The sequence below is a fragment of the Drosophila persimilis genome, unplaced genomic scaffold, assembly GCF_003286085.1.
Source record: "Drosophila persimilis strain 14011-0111.01,24,50 unplaced genomic scaffold, DperRS2 tig00000808-arrow-arrow-pilon, whole genome shotgun sequence".
Classification (NCBI taxonomy): domain Eukaryota; kingdom Metazoa; phylum Arthropoda; class Insecta; order Diptera; family Drosophilidae; genus Drosophila; species Drosophila persimilis.
The window spans coordinates 147,174-170,008 of NW_020825357.1; the positions used below are offsets into that span (position 1 = coordinate 147,174).

At 45.7% G+C, this 22,835-nt stretch overlaps 1 protein-coding gene across 1 annotated transcript; it reads right to left on the reverse strand.

The window, feature by feature from the left end:
* Window positions 1–5,680: 5,680 nt before the first annotated feature.
* On the reverse strand, window positions 5,681–20,849 carry LOC6598945 (cell death protein hid). Its single transcript, XM_002024096.2, has 4 exons — window positions 20,400–20,849; window positions 9,426–9,939; window positions 8,681–9,029; window positions 5,681–6,576 (listed from the first exon to the last, which is right to left on the reverse strand). The coding sequence occupies exons 1-4, from the start codon at window positions 20,665–20,667 to the stop codon at window positions 6,496–6,498; spliced, it is 1,212 nt and encodes a 403-aa protein (XP_002024132.1). The 5' UTR covers window positions 20,668–20,849; the 3' UTR covers window positions 5,681–6,495.
* Between the last annotated feature and the right edge of the window lie 1,986 nt (window positions 20,850–22,835).

Sequence of the window (22,835 nt, forward strand, 5' to 3'; positions counted from 1 at the left end):
GCCTTCCGAAATGTTGGATTTGCACATCATGAAAATACTGGTTTTTTTCTGCAAGCTATATCTCTGCTAAACGGCAACCGATCGAGGCGTGGCATGTCATTTCGTGACCGGGAGAGTCCTGCCAACCGATTGGCACCAGAAAAAAGGATATCCATTCCATCACGATTTTCGCAAAAAATCATGATGGTTACATCATCCAATTTGCCAAAAATCGGCCTCATTTTCGTGGTCGAGATTTTGGTGCCAATCGACAGGCTGGATCCCCACGATCCTGGGAGACTAGGTCCTTCGCCGATCTGGCCCCGTTTAGCTGAGATATAGCCTTCCGAAGATTTGGATTTGCACATCATGAAAATACTGGTTTTTTTCTGCAAGCTATATCTCTGCTAAACGGCAACCGATCGAGGCGTGGCATGTCATTTCGTGACCGGGAGAGTCCTGCCAACCGATTGGCACCAGAAAAAAGGATATCCATTCCATCACGATTTTCGCAAAAAATCATGATGGTTACATCATCCAATTTGCCAAAAATCGGCCTCATTTTCGTGGTCGAGATTTGGGTGCCAATCGACAGGCTGGATCCCCACGATCCTGGGAGACTAGGTCCTTCGCCGATCTGGCCCCGTTTAGTTGAGATATAGCCTTCCGAAATGTTGGATTTGCACATCATGAAAATACTGGTTTTTTTCTGCAAGCTATATCTCTGCTAAACGGCAACCGATCGAGGCGTGGCATGTCATTTCGTGACCGGGAGAGTCCTGCCAACCGATTGGCACCAGAAAAAAGGATATCCATTCCATCACGATTTTCGCAAAAAATCATGATGGTTACATCATCCAATTTGCCAAAAATCGGCCTCATTTTCGTGGTCGAGATTTTGGTGCCAATCGACAGGCTGGATCCCCACGATCCTGGGAGACTAGGTCCTTCGCCGATCTGGCCCCGTTTAGCTGAGATATAGCCTTCCGAAGATTTGGATTTGCACATCATGAAAATACTGGTTTTTTTCTGCAAGCTATATCTCTGCTAAACGGCAACCGATCGAGGCGTGGCATGTCATTTCGTGACCGGGAGAGTCCTGCCAACCGATTGGCACCAGAAAAAAGGATATCCATTCCATCACGATTTTCGCAAAAAATCATGATGGTTACATCATCCAATTTGCCAAAAATCTGCCTCATTTTCGTGGTCGAGATTTTGGTGCCAATCGACAGGCTGGATCCCCACGATCCTGGGAGACTAGGTCCTTCGCCGATCTGGCCCCGTTTAGTAGAGATATAGCCTTCCGAAGATTTGGATTTGCACACCGTGCAAATACTGGTTTTTTTCTGTAAGCTATATCTCTGTTAAGCGGCAACCGATCGAGGCGTGGCATGTCATTTCGTGATGCGGAGAGTCCTGCCACCCGATTGGCACCAGAAAAAAGGATATCCATTCCATCACGATTTTCGCAAAAAATCACGATGGTTACATCATCCAATTTGCCAAAAATCGGCCTCATTTTCGTGGTCGAGATTTGGGTGCCAATCGACAGGCTGGATCCCCACGATCCTGGGAGACTAGGTCCTTCGCCGATCTGGCCCCGTTTAGTTGAGATATAGCCTTCCGAAATGTTGGATTTGCACATCATGAAAATACTGGTTTTTTTCTGCAAGCTATATCTCTGTTAAGCGGCAACCGATCGAGGCGTGGCATGTCATTTCGTGATGCGGAGAGTCCTGCCACCCGATTGGCACCAGAAAAAAGGATATCCATTCCATCACGATTTTCGCAAAAAATCATGATGGTTACATCATCCAATTTGCCAAAAATCGGCCTCATTTTCGTGGTCGAGATTTTGGTGCCAATCGACAGGCTGGATCCCCACGATCCTGGGAGACTAGGTCCTTCGCCGATCTGGCCCCGTTTAGTAGAGATATAGCCTTCCGAAGATTTGGATTTGCACACCGTGCAAATACTGGTTTTTTTCTGTAAGCTATATCTCTGTTAAGCGGCAACCGATCGAGGCGTGGCATGTCATTTCGTGATGCGGAGAGTCCTGCCACCCGATTGGCACCAGAAAAAAGGATATCCATTCCATCACGATTTTCGCAAAAAATCATGATGGTTACATCATCCAATTTGCCAAAAATCGGCCTCATTTTCGTGGTCGAGATTTTGGTGCCAATCGACAGGCTGGATCCCCACGATCCTGGGAGACTAGGTCCTTCGCCGATCTGGCCCCGTTTAGTTGAGATATAGCCTTCCGAAATGTTGGATTTGCACATCATGAAAATACTGGTTTTTTTCTGCAAGCTATATCTCTGCTAAACGGCAACCGATCGAGGCGTGGCATGTCATTTCGTGACCGGGAGAGTCCTGCCAACCGATTGGCACCAGAAAAAAGGATATCCATTCCATCACGATTTTCGCAAAAAATCATGATGGTTACATCATCCAATTTGCCAAAAATCGGCCTCATTTTCGTGGTCGAGATTTTGGTGCCAATCGACAGGCTGGATCCCCACGATCCTGGGAGACTAGGTCCTTCGCCGATCTGGCCCCGTTTAGCTGAGCTATAGCCTTCCGAAATGTTGGATTTGCACACCGTGCAAATACTGGTTTTTTTCTGCAAGCTATATCTCTGTTAAGCGGCAACCGATCGAGGCGTGGCATGTCATTTCGTGATGCGGAGAGTCCTGCCACCCGATTGGCACCAGAAAAAAGGATATCCATTCCATCACGATTTTCGCAAAAAATCATGATGGTTACATCATCCAATTTGCCAAAAATCGGCCTCATTTTCGTGGTCGAGATTTTGGTGCCAATCGACAGGCTGGATCCCCACGATCCTGGGAGACTAGGTCCTTCGCCGATCTGGCCCCGTTTAGTAGAGATATAGCCTTCCGAAGATTTGGATTTGCACACCGTGCAAATACTGGTTTTTTTCTGTAAGCTATATCTCTGTTAAGCGGCAACCGATCGAGGCGTGGCATGTCATTTCGTGATGCGGAGAGTCCTGCCACCCGATTGGCACCAGAAAAAAGGATATCCATTCCATCACGATTTTCGCAAAAAATCATGATGGTTACATCATCCAATTTGCCAAAAATCGGCCTCATTTTCGTGGTCGAGATTTTGGTGGCAATCGACAGGCTGGATCCCCACGATCCTGGGAGACTAGGTCCTTCGCCGATCTGGCCCCGTTTAGTTGAGATATAGCCTTCCGAAATGTTGGATTTGCACATCATGAAAATACTGGTTTTTTTCTGCAAGCTATATCTCTGCTAAACGGCAACCGATCGAGGCGTGGCATGTCATTTCGTGACCGGGAGAGTCCTGCCAACCGATTGGCACCAGAAAAAAGGATCGCAAAAAATCATGATGGTTACATCATCCAATTTGCCAAAAATCGGCCTCATTTTCGTGGTCGAGATTTTGGTGCCAATCGACAGACTGGATCCTCGCGATCCTGGGAGAGTCGTTCCTTCACCGATCTGGTCCTTTTTAGCTGAGCTATAGCCTTCCGAAATGTTGGATTTGCACATCATGAAAATACTGGTTTTTTTCTGCAAGCTATATCTCCATTTGATGGAGTCCTTATCAGGGTTGAAGGATATTTCCCCAGACTAAGGTGTGCAGCCCGATTTGCCTGAAAGTATACCATCATTTTGAAGAGTATCCAAGCCCAAAAGATGCACAAAAATAATTTTGCATGAACTGATCTCGGATCCGCCTGAAAGTAGGCCATCGTTGTTGGGCGAACCCAGCCCCATATACCTTTGCCGCATTTAAATTGAGACCAATTTAATTTTATTTTTTTTATTTATTTCTTTCTTTTTCAAATAATTTTTTTTTTGAGTTTTTGCTTGAATTTTGTTTGTTCTGTAAATCTTACATGATATATTTATGCACTTGTATTTCATTTACACATAAGCACACACATGTATGCACTCGAATGTATTTATACAGATAATTGTTGCTGCTTATTTTGTCTTATGAACATATTCATGAGATCAATAATGATATTATTTATGCATATTAAAATATTACAGCATAATATATAAAATGTACAATTAAACGAAGTCTTGCGCTTCTTCCGAACACGAAAAACAACAAAAAAAAGAGGATTATTTCCTAAGTTGAATTGAATTGACAAATTGCTGAATTGTTGAACTTAGGATCGAGCTTAGGATAAATAAATTCTATTATGTATAATGTGTATGCGTGTGTATGTGTGTGTGTGTGTGTGTGTGTGTGTGTCGCAGACAATTATCTGTCACTGTTTTGGCACCAAACAAAATTCTATACAAAAATGGCATTTGATTCTATGATTCGAACTGCGCGCTATGTACAGGGTCGAGTAAAGATACTTAAATTTAACAAACGGATCAAGTCGCATCGGGTCAAAAATATAGTTTGCTTTTGCTTCTGATTCTGCTTCTGCTACTGCTTCTGCTTCTGCTTTCCTTTAACTTTTTGTTCCAGTATTCATGGCAGGCCAGAAATCAATGTTTCCATGTTGACTTCTGGGCCCTGCGAGGCCACAAAACTTTACCGAGATCATTGTGAAAACTAATTGGCAATGAACCAGAGGGGAAGACAGGCTCCCGCCGTTTCCGGTTCATTTGATGCAACAAATTTACAAAATTAATTTTTCATTGGGTTTTTGGAAGTGGTGTTTGTGTGTGTGTGTGCGTGTGTGTGTCATGATTAGTTCATAAGTTGAGAAGTGTAGTGTTCTATTTTGCTTGAAAGTGTATGTATGTATATCTGGGGCTGCGGTTGGCAGTGGATAAGGATATGGAGTCTGGGATCTGGGATCTGGAATCTGGAATCTGGGTATACATGTATCTGGGGGTCTGGGCTATCGCTTATGGCTACACAGAATAATATTGCTTTAGGTATATGTATGTACAAAATAAACGCGTGAAAAACTCACTAAATCTACCTTAAACTCTGTTGAATTTAGAACTAAAACGCTTGGCGAACTTAAGCCTAGACTTTTCTTACACTTAACTCTTGTTTTCCGTTTTCCGTTTCCGTTTCTCTTTCTCTTTCCCTTTTTGTTTCTGTTTCACTTTTCATTTTCTTCTCTTCTTTCTCTTCTTATTTTTTATTGTATTTTTTTCTCATTGTAAAAAAAAAACTGTGTGTATTGTATAAATCCATGAGATCAATGCGATTTTTGGGAATTGTTTTTACCTTTCTTTTGATTTTTTGTTTTTCACTATTTTCGCTTTCATGTTCACGTTGTGTATTCGATTAGCATTGAAACGGCCAGGAAACGCCAGCAAAATCGGAACTTGCCCCTCTGAAAATGGTCTTTCCCCTTCTCCTTCGTTTGAATTACTTTTTCCTTTGACTTTGGCTATCGTTGGAGATCAACTTGCATTAATTTCCATTTGGGAGAGATCATTTGTGTGCGTGTTCCAAAAAAGATTTTCGGAGAGAGGGCGGCCTTTTTCAGGGGCAGACAATTTCCCGGCTGGACATTTCCCGGGTCCTGGGACTTAAACAACTAAATTGTGAGACCAATTTGAAGACAATGATGAACAATGACAAAAAAAATATTACAAAAAAAAAATACTAATCATACGAAATTTAACTAAAATAACATGACATAAACCGTAGACACAAAACATCACAAAAATGGCATAAAAACTATATACAAATAAAAAAAACTAAGTAAGACGTTTTTTTTTATGATTTTTTTTCTCTGCGTTTGTTTTTTTTTTAACAATTAAAGCTAGGCGTGTGATCTTTCTGCTGTGTGGGGCTTATGCTTAAAAATTTCTACTAGTTAAACAAATAATCAAAAAAAAATATATATATGTATATATTTTTTTTTTTATTTTGCTTGCGATTCGAAATCACAAAATCGAAGACATTGAAATTGTTTTGGGGTTGTGGTTGTGGGTGGAAGAAAATGCAGGTGGAATATCAGATGATTAAATGCAAAAACGAAAATCGTCGCGAAGAGTACTATATCTCAAGAATTGGCAGTTTTCCTTTTGTTCTTTTGTTGTTTCGTTTGTCTTTGTATTGGTCTTTGTACTTGTTGAATTTCTGTGTGTGTGTCTGTGTATATTTAAGTGTTCAAAAAGTTGTACAAAAATACATGTTTGTATCCGCAATAAAAAATAGGCTTTGATTCTGAGTCACTTGGCCAGTCTGAGAGTTTTCGTTTACTTTGAGCAGTTTTTGAGGAAATTTGTGTTGCTGTTGCTGTTGCTGTTTCTGGAGATACTCGTACAGTACAAATGCAAAAGTTACCCTAGACAGATAGAATATATTGTTCTTGTGTCCCGTCAACCCTCTTAATCGTATCGGTATCGGTATCGGTATCGGTATATGTATATTTAACAATCGGTTTACGAATTAATGACTTTCTGCTTTCAATAAATTCGTTGCACTTATTTTACGGTTTCGCTATATCTACGTATAGATCGTGTATATATCCTATATGCTAGCTGATTTCACTATAGATCATTCGGTTACACATATCCAGGGGTTTCATCGCGCCGCAAAGAAGCCACATCCCATGGCCAGCACGAACACGGTCACAACGGTCGGCCAGGTGAAGACCTGCGGTTTCTGAAAGAACCACAAAATGTGGAAAAATGCAAGAGATTAGAAATGGTTGATGTGTGTGTAAGGTGGATGTATTTAAATCAATAAAGTGACCCCACAAATGGGGGAAAAAAACGAAAGAAAATCGCTCTAACCTACAGCTCCCTTGTGTGGCATAAAAATATAGAAAACCACACACGTGACCCTGCCCTGTTCCACCCTCTCTCTCTCTCTGTCTCTGTGGAACTCTCAAACAGTAAATCAAGCGAAACTATTGACTGGCAAAAGTGACCCGAATGGGCGGTCAATTTTTGTCTGGTGGTCAATGGTGTAATTATTTTTCTATACAGAACACTTGACTCGCCCTCCCCGCCAGCAGAAGCAACAGCAAAGGCAACAGCAAAAGCAACAGCAACAGCACCGCACCCGCATCAATGGTTATATTTTTTACACCATTTATTTGTCCAACATTCCACGCTTGAATGGTCGCAGTGTGGCACGTGTGGATGGCATGGCATGGCATGGCATGGCCATGGCTGTTTGTGGTGGCAAGTGGTGGATGGTTGGTGGCAAAGGCAACCACCAACACAACTGAAACTGACCTCAAATTTATTATGCAAATTCAGTTTTTCGCTTATTTTAGACCCGAATTTTGGGCCCTATTCGGTTCGGATGGGACATTTGTGGCATTGTCTTTGCGGTTAATGGCACGAAAGGGCCATCGAACATGTGTTCGAATTTCGATTCAATTCAGCTTGGGCTGGGATTGGGTGGTATCTCGATTCGGATGGGATTTCAGTACTGCGCCTTCAAGAAATCATACAATTCCTTTCCATTCTTAAAACATTCCGTCCTTCTGATTGACTCCCACACATTTTATCAAGCATTGGAAAAATACACGCCATTTCATGCCTCAAATCACAATCGAGGATCCATGTCTGTGGCACATATGTATATATATTAGCATGAATAATACTTTGTAGATTGTGGAATTTCACACGCTCTCGTTTAGCAGCTGAAAGAGTGCTCGGATAAGGTCACAACATAGGAGCTTCCACAGCTTCCAGACTGCAGCTTCCCCCAAGGGTGTGTGCCCCCACAAGGCTGGCGACAGAAGGCGATAAGCGGCCCGGCCCAGAGCGACGAAGGCGAACAGCAACAAATGAGAATTCGAAATATGATCTCCCCGACTATGGCATATCCAGAGAAGTTGAGAGTCGATCCAGAGGGTCTCCTACAGCCACTTGATGGGTTGGTTCAAGTGGACTGCGAATGGTATCGGGTCTGAGTCAGTGTGTGTGTCATGCGATTGCATGATTGCGATTGAATTTCTTCAAGTTTACATTTCTTTTCTTTTAATTGCGCAGGCGAAAAGCGCAGAAACTAAAAACTAAGAAAAAGGCGTAAAAAGTGAGGCTCAATGAGGGCATACGACACACAGTAGAAGCAGCGCAGCGGCAGCGGCAGAGGCAGAGGCAGCCGCAGCTGACACAAAGGCCCGACTTACACGACATTAATCGAGAGCCAGATATGGACAGAGAGTCTAGAAACGAGGAAGAACGAGAGGGAGAGCGGGCAGAGCGGAGCGTAAGGCGCCTGCTGCGATTAACATAATGCGAGAGACGAGCAGCGCCCGAGCAGCGAAAAGAGAGACAGAGCGACAGAAAGACAAGACTCTCGGACGGGGCCCCTGGGCCAGGAACTGCGCAATTAATTTTTATCACACTTTTAGCATGTGCAAAAAAAGTGTTATATGTATGTATGTATGCGTTATACATTCGCAGGCTGGAAGGCAGGCAGGCAGGCACCGACATGCACTTTGCAGCTCCGGCGGCAATTTGTCATTCCTTCAGGTTGTATTTTTAGCATTTTTGCAGCATTTTCAACTAGTTGAGCCTTTGAAAAATGTTTGCCACGTGCCACGCAGCCCAGCGCACGCGGTAGGTAGGGGCGAGGGGAGGGCGGGCGGCAGCCAACAGATGTTGGGCCTTCAAGTTAATGAACTCCCCGAACGGCTGCCCAGCGGTATATTTAAGGGAAACAAGAGTTCTAACAACTCCAATTAGCAGGGTATAGAGGGATCAAGGGGGCTAGAGATCTAGTGGGGGGTGTGGGTGCCGTTGCTTACCTTCTTCTCGGCCTCCGCTCGCTGCTCGCGCTCCCGCTCTCGCTCTCTCTGACTGTTGCTGCCGTGGCTGGCACTGCCGCTGGCGCTGCTGCTGCACTCGGCATTCGATGAATGGAGTTGGAAATTATTTTGGCTGATTGGATTGTTGTTGCTGTGGCTGTGGCTGTGGCTGCTGCTGCTGCTGTGACTGTTCTTCTTCTTCCGTGGTGGTATCCGTCCGTTGAACTCCTGCAGACGCTCCCGTCCGGCCGTAAAATTGTCATAACGATCATCGTACTCATCATCCCAGCTGGTCTCATGATCGCTCTGATACTCGCGCTCATCCTCGCCCGTCGAGGTCAATCGCTTGCTGTGTGGGAGAGATAGATAGATAGAGAGAGAGGGAGAGAGAGAGAGAGAGAGACATAAATATTTAGTAGTTGGGAACGTCATGGGCAATTATCAGCGACAACTTTGCCTTTTCATTAATTAAAAACATTGCGTTGTGTCATGGGAATTGATATTCATGTGTGTGTGTGTGTGTGTGTGGGGCGGTTGGGGAGGGGGGCACTGGGGGTGTACGATAGAGATAATGCGAATCGGATCTGTACTACTATCGGGGAGCCTCGCTGTTCGCGTGGCAAGCCGCTTTCCATGGAGATTATTGGAGATTCTACTGGGTTTTCGGGGGGAAACCCTACTCCCCCATAGACGGGGAAATGCTTGGGGCTGCTGCCCTACAAATACAAATTGGACTTCCACTCACCGTCTGGCTGCATCCGACTGGCTGCGCTGCAGCCGCATCTTGGAGCCCATTGGCGCCGTCAGCGGTGTCGATGCCAGCTGGGGGCCATGGCTGTGCCACCCAAAGGCCGCCGATGAGGTCGAGGTGCCGGCATTGGCCGTGTTCGGTGTGGGGGGCGGTGTGTAGGTGGCGTAGTAGGAGCCGGGACCCGGCTGGTGCTGCCCCATGCCATAGACGGAGGCGGGATGGTGGTGCTGCAGCAAGTGCGGCGACTGCTGCGGGAAGCTGTGGCTGTAGTGCATCGGTGGCGCCGACTGCGGCGGCTGCGGTGGCATTGGCTGCGGCGTGGACGGCGCCGGATACGGCGGCTGTGTCTGCTGCCGGAAGAAGTTGTACTCCTCGCCGGCGGCAAAGCTGACGCTGGTGCGCGGTGTCCGCGGCGGCACTGGCGGTGGGCCGTGGGGGAAGAAGACATCGCCGACCGTATAGTTGCATGAGGGACTCGGCGGCGGCGGGTACTGGAAGATCTGCGCGGCTGCAATCAGAGGTAGAGAATGGAAAAAGTGGCATTACAATACGGATCATCATCATCATCATCATCATCATCGTGCAACACAATGCATGCATGGGCAGACAAAGGCGGCATTGGCCGAGTCGAGTCGACTCGAGTCGACTGCAGTGACAATGTAGGGAAGTGTCTAAGGTCGGGGCATTGTCTGTCTTATTGTTTACCCAACTGCCACTTAGCCGACTGACTGCAATAAAACCAGCTATAATTATGGCAAGTCCTCTTCTCTTTTTAGCTGATCGTAAAAACCGCCCATAAAACGATCAGGTAGCCCACTTGCGCCGCCTTGCGCCGCCTTGCACCGCCTTGCAGTGCGCATAAAACTCGAATAAATTCAGCAAAAGTATCTCGGAAGACCACAAAATGCTGCATTTAAGATACGTCCAGGGTCCAGGGGTGCCCGAAGGCAGTTAAAGGCAGCTTAAAGATTGTTAAACCTTATAGATTGGTTATAATTGCGGCATGTATCTCAATTAGGGAATATTATGTATTAATGGGAGATACTTTCGACAGGGGGTATCTTCCTTTTAACAAATAAAAGATACTTTACGATTAAGGCATACAATTACTCCCTAAAGATACAGCTATGCCTTAAAGATGGAGTATCTTAGCCCACGGTTCGACTTTTATCTGAAAAGTAACCCTGAGGCAAGTATCTCATTGGCTATTTACAAGTATCCAAGTATCTAAGTATCTTTGGCAAACACATCGCATCAAATGTACTTGAAAAGTATCTGTATCTTCGCAGCTTAGCATCATTTATGCATGCAAGCATTGCATTCATGTATCTTCTGCCCGACTCTCAGTTTCTCTATCTCTCTCTCTCGCTCTCTTGGGGTTTTGTTTTTTTGCAATTTCATGCAAATCGGCAACAAAAGCGTTGATAGGTAAGTGCGCCGCTGCCGCTGCCACTGCCCCTGCCACACTGCCACTTGATATGCGCATAAATTGTGTGCCCCTCTCCAGCCCCTCCCCTGCGGTCCGCTCCACCGTTCTGCCCGGGCATTAGATGGCTCTCCATTCTCATATACGAGTCGACTACGGTTATGACTTCTTAATGTTTATTTACTTAAAAAGCTATTGCCCAGGCGACAAATGATTGATTGTAATGCAAAGTTTATACAAATCACCCGAGACGGCCCCCAGGCCAGAAACCCGAGCAGCGGAATCGATAATTGTAAGCCCTGTTCGAATGGCATCTACAAGATACTCGTATCCATCCACATCCACATCCACATCCACTGTGGTCGCTGGTCGCTGGTCGCCTGTCCACTTAAAAAGCGCTCAAGATGCAGATACCCAGAGAATAATGTCATTCAACGTCAACCTGCGGGCGACTAATTTGCAATTTGACCCAATAGCCTTGAACTCGAAACGAATCGAAACGAGCCCACCAGCTGTTCGCTGTTGCTATTGCAGTTGCAGTTGCAGTTGCAGCAAGAGCGAAACAAAAATCTGTAGTTAATTGCGGGCCAGGCCACTCCTTGGAGCAGCGGCAGCCTCTGTGTGTGTGTGTATCTTACAGATACTTTATGCCATTTGAAACTAGTTTGCTGGCAGGCAGGCAGGCAGGCAGGCAGGCGAGCAGCTGAGGCCTGGGGCCTGGGGCCAGCGCTCACGTGCGCCATCGTTGCTTTTAACCTTGAAAATCTGCCAGCTATAGCCAAAGCCAAAGGCAGGCATCATTACTACCGAGTACCGAGCAACGAGCACCGAGCACCGAGCACCGAGTGCTGCTGGCCAGAGTTTATATAACTAGCCATGCCATGCCATGCCATGCCATAGCGATACCATACACCATTCCACGTCAGTGCAATGATTCTGCTGGTGGTGCCTTTATGATGAAACTGAACAACAGCCACGACGACGACTACGACTACGACGACGACGAGTCAAAGCCCAGTCAGTCCCAAGCCCAATCCCAAGCCCAGGCCCAGGCCCAGAGAGAGAGACCGATAAAAATGTTATTACTAATTGCAAATTGTGTGGAAAATTATTTACCAACACACACCAGAGACCACAGCACGGCACACATTTCGTTTTGTTGCCAATTTGCATATGAGATATACCCGTACGTATTCCATGGCTGATCAAGTGCTCCTCTAACCATATAAATCTCTGGTTTTTGCCGCCCAGGCCCCCTCCACCCGCCGATAGAAACCCCCGCCTAATGGCTTACTAAACTGTGACTTAATCCCTCGCTAGCTGTTCTCCAGGCTGTGATTTAATCACCGACGACTGCCAGCAAAATACGTGTATTTTATGTAATTTATTTGACAGACAAGGCTTTTATCGGATCTATGGAAAGATCTCTGTAATCATTGGGTTTTCCTTAGGAGTATTCGAATATTTCCTTTTTCCTTTTGGACGTTGCACCAGGCAAAACGCAACCGAGGGGCGCTGCCGCATGACGCGCGACGCGTTTTTAAAAGATTTCTCAGTTGAAAAGAAGTCCTACTGGCTCTTCATGGACTTCCTATGAAACTGTGACCAAGGCATTGATTTTGCCCTTAGATGGGGTTGCTTTTTGGGTGATTTTCCACCAATCACTCATCGAGTCACCCTTTCGCGGACACCTTTCGAGCCGCAGCACCGCACCTCCAGTGCCATTGAGGAGGGGGAAGGGGGTTCCCATTGCTATTGCCCGCTCTGATCATTTCTGCAATCATCGTTTACGGCACCCAAGCTATTTTTATGATCCCCACTCTATGCGGGCGCTGTGGGGTTTGGTTTTTGCGAAACGTGACCACTGGTCGGGCTGCCAGTGCATTGTGTTTTCTGCATTCGTTTATTGTTTTTATGGGCGACAATATGTGCAAAATGTTTAATTGAATTACGAGTGTGGCTTGGATCGATGACGAGTTAGGGGGGGAGTCAGGGGAGCCAGGGGAGTCTGCCGAGTGTAGCATCTGTGCAACGCCTTGGACACAAAAAACTGCAATTATGTGTATAATTTACTTTAATTTCTGTTTCTGCTGCTGCTGCTGCTGCTTGTGCTCGGAGTTCTATGCTAGTCTGTTGCAACAATTTCTAAGGCCGCTGGGCAGCCTGACAGCAGCCGCAGCCACAGCTGACAAACATCAATCAGGCAACACAGCAAGCAGAACGAACAAAGCTCAAGACCAGCTCAAGCTCCAGCTCAAGCTCCAGCTCCGAGGAGAATCTAGGCAGCGGAAAAACGTGAAAAATGTTTCGCTTTAGTTGTGGCTGCTGCTGAAACAAATCGTCGTTGAAGTGCATTTTTTAGCTGTGCATTTTCGCAGTTGATTGCAGACCGACGGACCCGCAGCGGACCCGCAGCATATGTTGCTCATTATAACCTTGAAGCTAAGCAGCGTTGCGGTGGGGGCTGGTTGGGAGGGGAGGGGATAAGGGGAGAAACAATATACAAGTCTCGTACAAGCTGCAAAAGTATGAATAGGTTTCGAGTACACACTCGATACGAGATACTGCGTCGCACTTCGCACTCGAATCGGAATCAGAATCGGAATCAGAATCCGAATCGGAATCGAAACGAGCTTCGATCTGTGCCAAGTTTTGGTCAGTGGAACGGAATGGGAAATGGGAAATGGACAACTGCCGCGGAACGTTAAAGGAAGCCATAGACAAGATGGAATGTAGACTTAAGTAAAGGAAGTTAGAGGGGGATCTGATCTACGATCTCACGTTCCCAAAATCTCTGTGAGACCCCTTATGAGGGATTACCTGTGCAATCCTCACTTCAATCATATTTCAATATTCTCGAGCCGTTAAGGCTTTCAGCAGAGTGCAATCTCTTCCAACGAAATCTCATGCCCGACTGCCACTTGACATTGACATTTATTGATGAATATTTAAGTTTTTTGAAAGAACCAAACCGAACCGAACCGAAACCGAAACAACCTCAAGATGACAGAACAAAGGAATGTTTGTGTTTGTGTTTGTGTTTCGTGGAGTGTCCGTCTCAAGATTACAACATGAGATCCATGAAGGAGAGACCTGAATGCCTCCAAAAAACAAAAAACAGTTAGCACACACACACCGAAACGCCCACACAAGACGAGGAAGGAAACACCACACAACACACAACGAAAAGGAGGGAGGGGGGAGGGGGGGGGGAACATAACATTGCCACAGAAAAATGACATTTAAGGCGATTTGTCGCGAGTGTCACGATGCGACGAGAGATTACCAATTTGGTCAGATTTCAGCGCGGATCGGATGTCGGAGAGTCGCTCTCCTGTAGATCTGTGTGTAGCCTCGTTTTAATTAGGCAACAGATCCCCGCCCCCCCCTCCACTCCGTTGAACGGTACAAACAGGTGACTAATTAGCGGGCAATCTTGCGGATACTTTGTACGGTTTTTCGGGAAATACTCGTGTTGCATTAAGATATGGCTTTTAGCTCCCAATCAGTAAGTTCTCTAACAAAAAGGCATTCCATTTTTGGGTCTGACAATTCGATCAAGTTTTTTGTCTGTTTTTGGTTGAATGTCAATCAGGTGTCGATCGATAGATCTAACGATTCGATTCGAATGCCATGTCCCCTGCTGTTTTGGTTAGCCAGTTGTGTGGAATGCGGAAGTTCTGGGCCAAAACATCTTTTGGGAATGCCTCCGGTGAATCATGCTTCCTTCTACACCGCAGGAGAAAGTTCTGGCATTGCTTGCGTAACAAAGAGAAAGTTCTTTTGTTACGAAAGATGATCAAATCGTTATTTCATAAGAAATTCAATGCATTCCTGGAATTTCTATATCCTAACCGCGTCATGCGGCTGTGGCCCTCGGTCTGCCTGCGTTGCCTCTTCTCGAAAGGCCAAAGCAAATTAAATCACAAGACGGCGGCAGTTCTCATTCAAGTCTATAAAAATAAAAACACAAAAGCGCGATAAAAAGTATTTTTTAAATGCTCTTTCAGCAGCCGCTGATCGCGGTTCGCAGTTGTTGCAAGGTCAGTGCATGAGATGCGTGTGCCCCGAGTGCTGCCACGCCAGCGATTAAAGAACGAATAAAGCGCGAATCTAGCGCATAATTTAATGAAATATTTTAGGAATGATATGCCGTTCGCTGCCATAAGGAATGAGGAAAGGCAACCGAATGGGAATTCTCTCAGCCATTTTCCCAAGGAGCTTTTCTTTAGCCATCATTTTTCATGGGAAATGGCTCAAACGCTTATCACGAGCACAGCAGATGGAATGGGAGTCGGAGTGGCAGTGGGTGGGGGAGTGGGAGCTGGCTGCTCAATATTTTATCAACGACAGACAAATGCAATTTTTCAATTTCCTCCCAGATCTCTCCTCGACACAACAAAGGGGAAAACAGCTTAAAAGGCTATAAAAAGCCAAAAGAAAATCCAGAATACGACGCATACGACGATGCACATCGATTGACAGGAAACTGAGCGAAACACGAAGACTCCCAGCAGTTTGTTTGCATATTTTGATGGAGGATTGGCTGGCATCCACAGCCACTGCCACTGCCACAGCCAAGGAGCATGTGTTCGCGCTGCAGGACATTCGGTTCGGGGATATATGGCAGGGAGAGAGCGAGAGATGAGGCACTAAAATATAACCGGCTGCATCAGCTTTAAAGCCCCATGCAATACACATAAAAATTGGTTTAGAGAAAAGTCCTAAAAAAAATACTGAAATACAAACACAGAAAATACTACAAGATGCCAGGCATATGGGGTCGGGCAGATATTTAACCCACAAAAAATGCTTAGAAAATAATAATAAATAATAAGAAAATTAAAGGCAATAATTCAATTGAATTTTATTTAATTTTCCACGAAAAATACCACAAAAAATCAACTAAAAATTACTCAAAATAATAGTTTTTAATTTACATAAAAATCTTTAAATTCGAGTGCTAAAACGTTTGTTTATTGTATTTCGAAAATGGATATCCCTGGACTTCTAGTTCGCGTTGATTGCATTGAAAAACATAACTTGCGTCATAAATCTTAACCTTTTTTCCCCATTTCCATTACCATTTATGCCAAACATTTATTTCTTTCAAACGAGCAAAAAGCATTTAACAGTTGATTAAAACGAACCTCTTGGGTGCTCCTCCCGCCCAGCCGCAATTAACGGCGTAAATGCGAAAAATCACAATTAAACAATAAAATAAAATAAAATTGTACGGCCAGCATTCGATCAGATGAAACGCAATTAAAATAATTTTAAAAAAACCGACAAACTGCACGTTTTAACAGCAGCAGCAAGAAAAAAAACAACAGTACAAAAAAAGTTATTAATAAATGAATGGAACGGGCCAGACTCGGTGTCTTTGCTGCGTCATTCGCGGCGACCACTCATAGGTGGCGTGGCCAAAGGGTTATCTCTGGCGCATGGGGGGAAGGGGTGGAACAAGTACATGTATCGACAAGTCGCTCTCTCAGTCTTCGGAGAACATTTCCCTCACTTTCTTGGCTTGAATGTTCCTTTGGGCTTGTTGCCTTCAACAGAGTACAGATTTTAAAGTTAACTTCTGTCTCCTGTCTGGGCATTTGCCACCTTTGCCAATTATAACAAGTAGCAGACGGCAGCAGCAGCTCCTTGTGTGTGTGTGTGTGTGTGTGTGTGTGAGAGCATATCCTGTTCTTAGTTTTCCGCCTTTTGATACATATCCTTTTCCACTTCTGGCCCTGAGCGTTGAGCACAAGTTCTTTTGTCCCCAGCCAGCACGCTTGCCTGGCTCTGTTCTGTTCTGCTCTGTTCTGTGTGTGAAAGGAGTCGCTTGGAGTCTGCGTTGACAAGGACAGCCAGCGATGCTGGATGGATGGATGGGTTGTCTAGGCTCAATTTCATAACAAAAACTTGAGCACGTTTTCAGCAGCAAAGGCGAGACCATAGAGCCACTAACACAGCCCCTCCCCGCCCCCCCGCCCGCCCCACAGGCCCCGCAACTTAACCCGAACGCTTCAATGCAAACAATTTAGCACGGCCTCAGCGGAGACTTAATCAAAAGCCAACTTAGGCGACGGCCCAGACGGACGGACAGACGGACGGACGGAAGGACAGTGTCTACGCTTGATACAGCAGCAGGCGGCGATATCATGTCGCTGCTCTTTAGTGGCTCCTTTTCTTAGTGTTGCAACTGACTCGAAAAGTGTCAGGTTTTTTGCTATTTTTCTTCTTTCCTATTAGGCAAAGTGCCTGGCGGGCATTTAAACTTGAAAAATGTCTAAAGTTCATTGCGCTGAATGGTGCGAAAAGTAAACAAGGGCCAACACGGGGGCCCTTCTGTGTTTCAAAAGAAATAGTTGCAAGCACAGTTGCAGCCTTCAAGTGCAGGGGAAGAGCTTCTGTGGCACATGGATTTTTGAGTGAAAAAACCCCACAACATGGCATCTTAAAGCCCCACCGAAATCCGAAATCCTTTCCTGCCGCCACAGCTGCTGGCAAACTACTTTCAGATTTTATGCTCAAATAATATTTGGCCAAGAGAACTTCGATTTGTGTCGCAGCTGCTGCGGGGAGGGGCCACTCCACACTTTTCAGCAGATCATCAAAAATGTTTATGGGGAATTTATGAAGCCATTAAACCCATGACGAAAGAAAATAGTCAGGAAAAAAGGCGAATAAACTTAAATGAAATCAAAAACAATTGCAACGAAAAAAGCCAAGCCAAGCCAAGCCAAAAGAGAAGACCATACAATAAAAACAATTTGCATAACAGAGAGAAGGAAGGAAGGAAAACAACAGAGAAGAAGAACAGAATTCACGGTCAATGTAAAGCCACAAAAAAATCGCTAAAAGCTGAAAGAGAGAAAAGCGAAACAGAAGCAGAAACAGATACAGATACAGCGATGCAGATACAGAGATACAGATACGAATATATGTGGTATATATGTATATAGAAATCAGCCTGGCAACAGGCCATACAAATCGAGATGCAAAATGCTCCTCCTCCGCCACCTCCGCCGCCTCCTCCTCTTGGGTTAGGCTGTACAAAAAAATGAGTGTAAAAACTTGCGGTTAATCGGAGGCCCACACTCTCTTCTTTCGCTCTCTCTCTCTCTCTCTCTCTCTGTGTGTGTGCGCACAATCCCGTTAGGAGACGGCAGTCAGCTGTCGCGTGTTGCCAGGCAGGAAGCGGAGCCTACGGGTCGCCATATTTGCCGCCATTACCGTTGCCGTTGCCGTTGCCGTTGCCGTTACCGTTACCGTTGGCGCCGCCAACTTCGGCCACGAAGTTGCCGAGCAAAACAAAATGGTTGAAAATGTCAAGTGCGGCTGCGACGCCGGCAGCGAAAACAACGCCTAGCAGCAACAGCTGTTGGCAACAGCGAACCAGCCAGCCAAAGCGGAGCCAGCGAATGATGCGAATTGCGAGGCCAAAAGCGAGAGGCCGTGAATTGAGGTTAGGATGCGGGCAGCAGGATGCTGCTGTCATTGCACCTTTTGTTGGGCCTCCTCCCCATGGCAGTGGCTGGGCGCCGCTTAAGCCTCGCCCGAACAAAGGGCCACACCACCCCACCCCACCACGACCACCTCTTTATGGGTTTCTGCTGTTGGGAGAGAAGCTCTTTTGGTATTTAGGAGTGGAGTTACGGTTTCGGGGTTGTTTGCTCGGGTATTTTTAGGTCCTTTAGGGTGGGTTCCTAGCGGCCTACGACGACGACGACAACGACGACGACGATGATGATGATGATGACTAAGCGCATCTTAGGGCCAGAAGAGTAGAGGCTTTTGCCCCACCCCCCCTGCCCAATGCCCTATGATGATATGATAGAAAAAAAAGGGTTAACGGGAGTTTAGCTTGGGTTTTGTTTCGAGTGCTTAAAGGATTGTTCACTAGTTCGGGGATGTGTCACTATTAGATAAATTATCCACTTGAGTGGATGGCCACCCCTCGCCCCAATAGGGGCGCAGAAACAGCAGCCCCTACGCGGCTTTAAAGCTGGGGTTAATGTAACCGCAGCCTCCTACGTGGGGGAATGCTTAGCTGGTGTTTGAGTGCGCGCTAAAAGGTCTTTTGTTCAAGAAAGAAAGTCAATTAGAATCAAAATTAGCAAGGGAAGGGTTTACAGGTCTTCCCTCTTCCCCCCGCGAGTGACTCACGACGAAAACGCCAAGGCAGGGAGCCCTCTTCTGGAGCTTGACCAACTGTTGCTGACAGATGCAGAATAATGTATTGTCCAGCCACAGATATAGGTGGAGGTATGGCGACCACAGCTGCCACAGCGACAAAAATCTATTATGCAAAAGGCGAACAGAGAGAAAAAAAAAAAACAACAAAAACACATCAAGAAAAAACCAAGGGGAAACGGGCGGAAAAACAAAACAGCAAGAAAAACCGCAAAGCAAACATGAACAAAAACTGACCGCACTCAACGCGGGCGAGTCGCGGGCAAGTCGCGGGCGAGTCGCGGGCGAGTCGCGGGCTACACAAAAGCTACTTAAACCACCGTTAAGCCAAACACTTTGCAAATGGCCCACACCCCACCACTGGCACGCCTCCTGCCCCCTTTGCGCTGGCAAACTAGTTGCCTAAGGTCAAATGGCGTTTAATAATTTGGGTTACGACTCTGGCTGGCTGTAACAGATACTGGGGCCGGGTTAAGAGATTGAGATACATATCTGCTTGCCCGATATACATATATTCAGATACTCGAATAAGACATTCGACTCGGGCTTTTGGCGCGTGCCAATTAAACGTGGCTTAGAGCTGTTGGCTCTTTGTGTTTTTGTTTTTTTTTTTGCTCTCTTTTGGCAGCACACGCCCAACTTTTTGTTGCATGTCAGGCAGCCCCCCACCCACCCGTCTCTCCACCGCTGCTCCTTATGGGCTTTTTTACGAGTATTTTATTGCATGGAAATCCAAATTATAGAATGGGCAATCAGTGCACGTAAATATACCCTCAACAGAGGGATTCCCTTCCTGTTCTGCCACATTTGTGGTTCAAGAACCAACGAAGATCCAATGATAGATCCAATGAAATCCAATCTGGGCCAGGCATTTCTGTGTCTTCCCATTTAGTGGGCTCCCCCAAGCGGAAACCTTTCAATAACCTCTCAATTTTCCCCCTCTTTGGACACTTGTTCGATTAATTTTTATTGAATTACAATTACAATATTCGCTTGCGGCCTCTTTTCGTGTGCAAGCGAATGTAATTTAATGCAAATTTCATGTTCCTCCCTCGGACAAAACTCTGTCCTGACCATACCCAAAAAAACCAAACAAAACCGGGATGAGTCAGTCAACAGCCCAGCCTTGAAAAGTGAAACTTGGCCAAGAGGAAGACTGAAAAGCAGTCGACAAGAAATACAAAACTTGGCTAATTGCTGACCCATTTCGATGTGCAAGGCCCGGAAAGTAGCCCGGAAAACAGATTCTGAGGGAAAGGTCCGACTGGATTCCAATGGAACCTTCAAAACCCGCTTAAGGGTGGCTTTGTCGTTGGGGAGAGCTACTTTTGAGCGTAAGATCTTTTTGGACTTACCGTTCTGTTGGGTTTGGCTGTGATAGTGGCGCACCCACTGGCAGAGGGCGTAGAGCACCTGCTCCGTGGGCAGTGGGGACTGCATCGGCGTCTGCGTGGCCGATGTGGTGGTGTTGGGGGACTGGGAGGCAATGCTGCTGGCGCCGTCCGAGGAACCTGCCGACGAGGTGGAGGCACCCGACGAGGATGCGCCCGAAGAGGAGCCCGAGGCGCCCGACGAGGCGATGTCATCGGCTCCGCCCTCGGGCAGATAAAAGGGCACGGCCATTGTGCGCGTCTGTATTTTGAGGGGTGGGGGATGGGTGTCCTGCGCTTTCTGCTTTTGCCTGGCTCTGCTTTCCGCTTTCCTCTTCCTTCTTCCTTCTTTCTTGTTCTGTTCCTTTTTTAGCCTGGCTCTTTGTTATTGTTCTTCGTTCGTTTTGGTTGTTATTCTTTTCGTCGTTGGTTCCTTTTTGCGTTTTTCACTCAATTTATTTTGTATTTCTTGTGCAAGATTTTGAAAATTAGAAACTTTTGCATTTTTTGTGCAGTTTTCTTTTTGGATTTCACTCAGAGTTGGTTATGTATTTGCATTAGTTTTGTTTTTCTTTTCTTTTGTTTGATTTTGTTTTTTCAATTCTTTTGCATTTTTCATAAAGAACTTTTTCGAGAACTTATTTAAAAACACAAAAAATATCGGGATGGGGGTTTGTTTTATTTCGTCGAAGTACTTAAAACGTGTGTGTGTTCGTGTGTCGCAGACTCAAGAGAGAACGCTTCCAGAGATCTGGAAACTGTCTTCGGGCTGGGGAGTGAACACGTCTTACTGGCTCCGCGGCTAAAAACTGTTTGTGGCGGCGGCAGGCGCCTCAAACTACAGTCGGCACAGTCGGCTCAGCGGCTAGGCGGCAGCGAGGCGACAGAGCAGTCCGCCAGAGCAGCGCAGAGTAGGCGCAGGCAGCCAGTGCACTCTGCTGCTGCTGCCGCTGCTGCTGCTACTGCTGCTGTTGCTGTGTTCTCTCGCTCTCGCTCCCTCTCTTGCTCTGGCTGTGGCTCTTGCACATGCACATGCAAGCAGGTAGCTGGAGGGGGCGCGCAAAGAGTATAAAAAATCTCTTCCAAATGAGAGTGAGTGGGCAGGGCAGGCAGGCGGTTCTTGTGCGAGCATGTGTTTGCCTGTGTGCGTCTGTATGCATGAGAGAGTGCACAAAGATCTTGTTGAGCAGGTAACAGGCGGCAGCGCAGTAACAGCACTGGGAGCAGCGCTGCCCAGCGAACGTTAAAGCAAAACAAAAAGTACGATTGTGCAGCGCTCTGCTCTTGGGGCTCTGTCCGGCTCTCTTTTTATTCTTCTAGTGCGGCAGAGCAGAGCGTTTTTAAGAGCCTAAAAAAGAGTAGTAGAAATAGGAGTATATAAGTGATACGAAAAATGGAGGAAAACGTGCTGAAATGTAGGAAAACTGCCCACAAGAATAAGTAGCATGTCTCACAGAGTAGCACAGGACTTTCCATAACTTGATTTGATTGGTTTTTTATTACATTTTTAATTTATGTTACTTTTGGATCAATTTCATCATATTAAAAAAAAAAAAATTGACTTCAAAACCAGTTTTGCTCTCAAGCCCACTGTAAACAGGCTTATGCTTGTCTCCCCATCCCTGCCCCCCCACTCACTCTCTCTCTCTCTCCCTCTCTCTTTCTTGCAGACTCTCTACAATAAAATTTGCGCGCGAAAATTTTAAGATTAAGAAAATCAAAGGAATTACGAAATAAAACAAAAAAGATTTTAAGAAAATTTATATTTTTGGGTTTTATTTGGAACATATATTTGGTGATTAGTCGAAATACGATAGAAATTTGACTGTTTTTTGAGATTTTTGACACAGAAACAATTATTATTTTTTATTATTATTATTTGTTTTATTTGTTTTATTTTTTATTTTTTACGGATCGTAGAACCCCCTTTACACTGAAAGATCATTGATTCGACGACGAAAGAGCATCTGGGGTTAAGGAAAACCAACTGAAAAAAAGACTTATCCATTATCCATTAATTATGTAATTTCTATCCAAATTTCATTCAAATATCCCTTAAAAACGGGTTCAAAGGAGGTCAAATAGAGCTGATTACATGCGATAAGAAAGAACATCCGATGCATTATGCTGGGATTGCCCAATGTGATGAAATTCATAATAAAAAAAATACTCTCTTGCACACAGGCCGTCCAACATGAACATGAACGAGCATGCAACAAGCGAACAAGTCCAAAGCAAAGAGGAGAAAAAAAGGTTCTTAAGGCGGGAGGGGGTGGACGGGGAAAAGGAACAGAAAAAGGGGCTCGATTTGTATGCTTTCGACTTTGTTTTTAGCTTTACTTTTGGATTTTTTGCAGCTCGAAGCTTTTTCATTTGGGACTCCAATTTCTAGAGGGTTGCACAAAGAACGGGGGAGGGGAG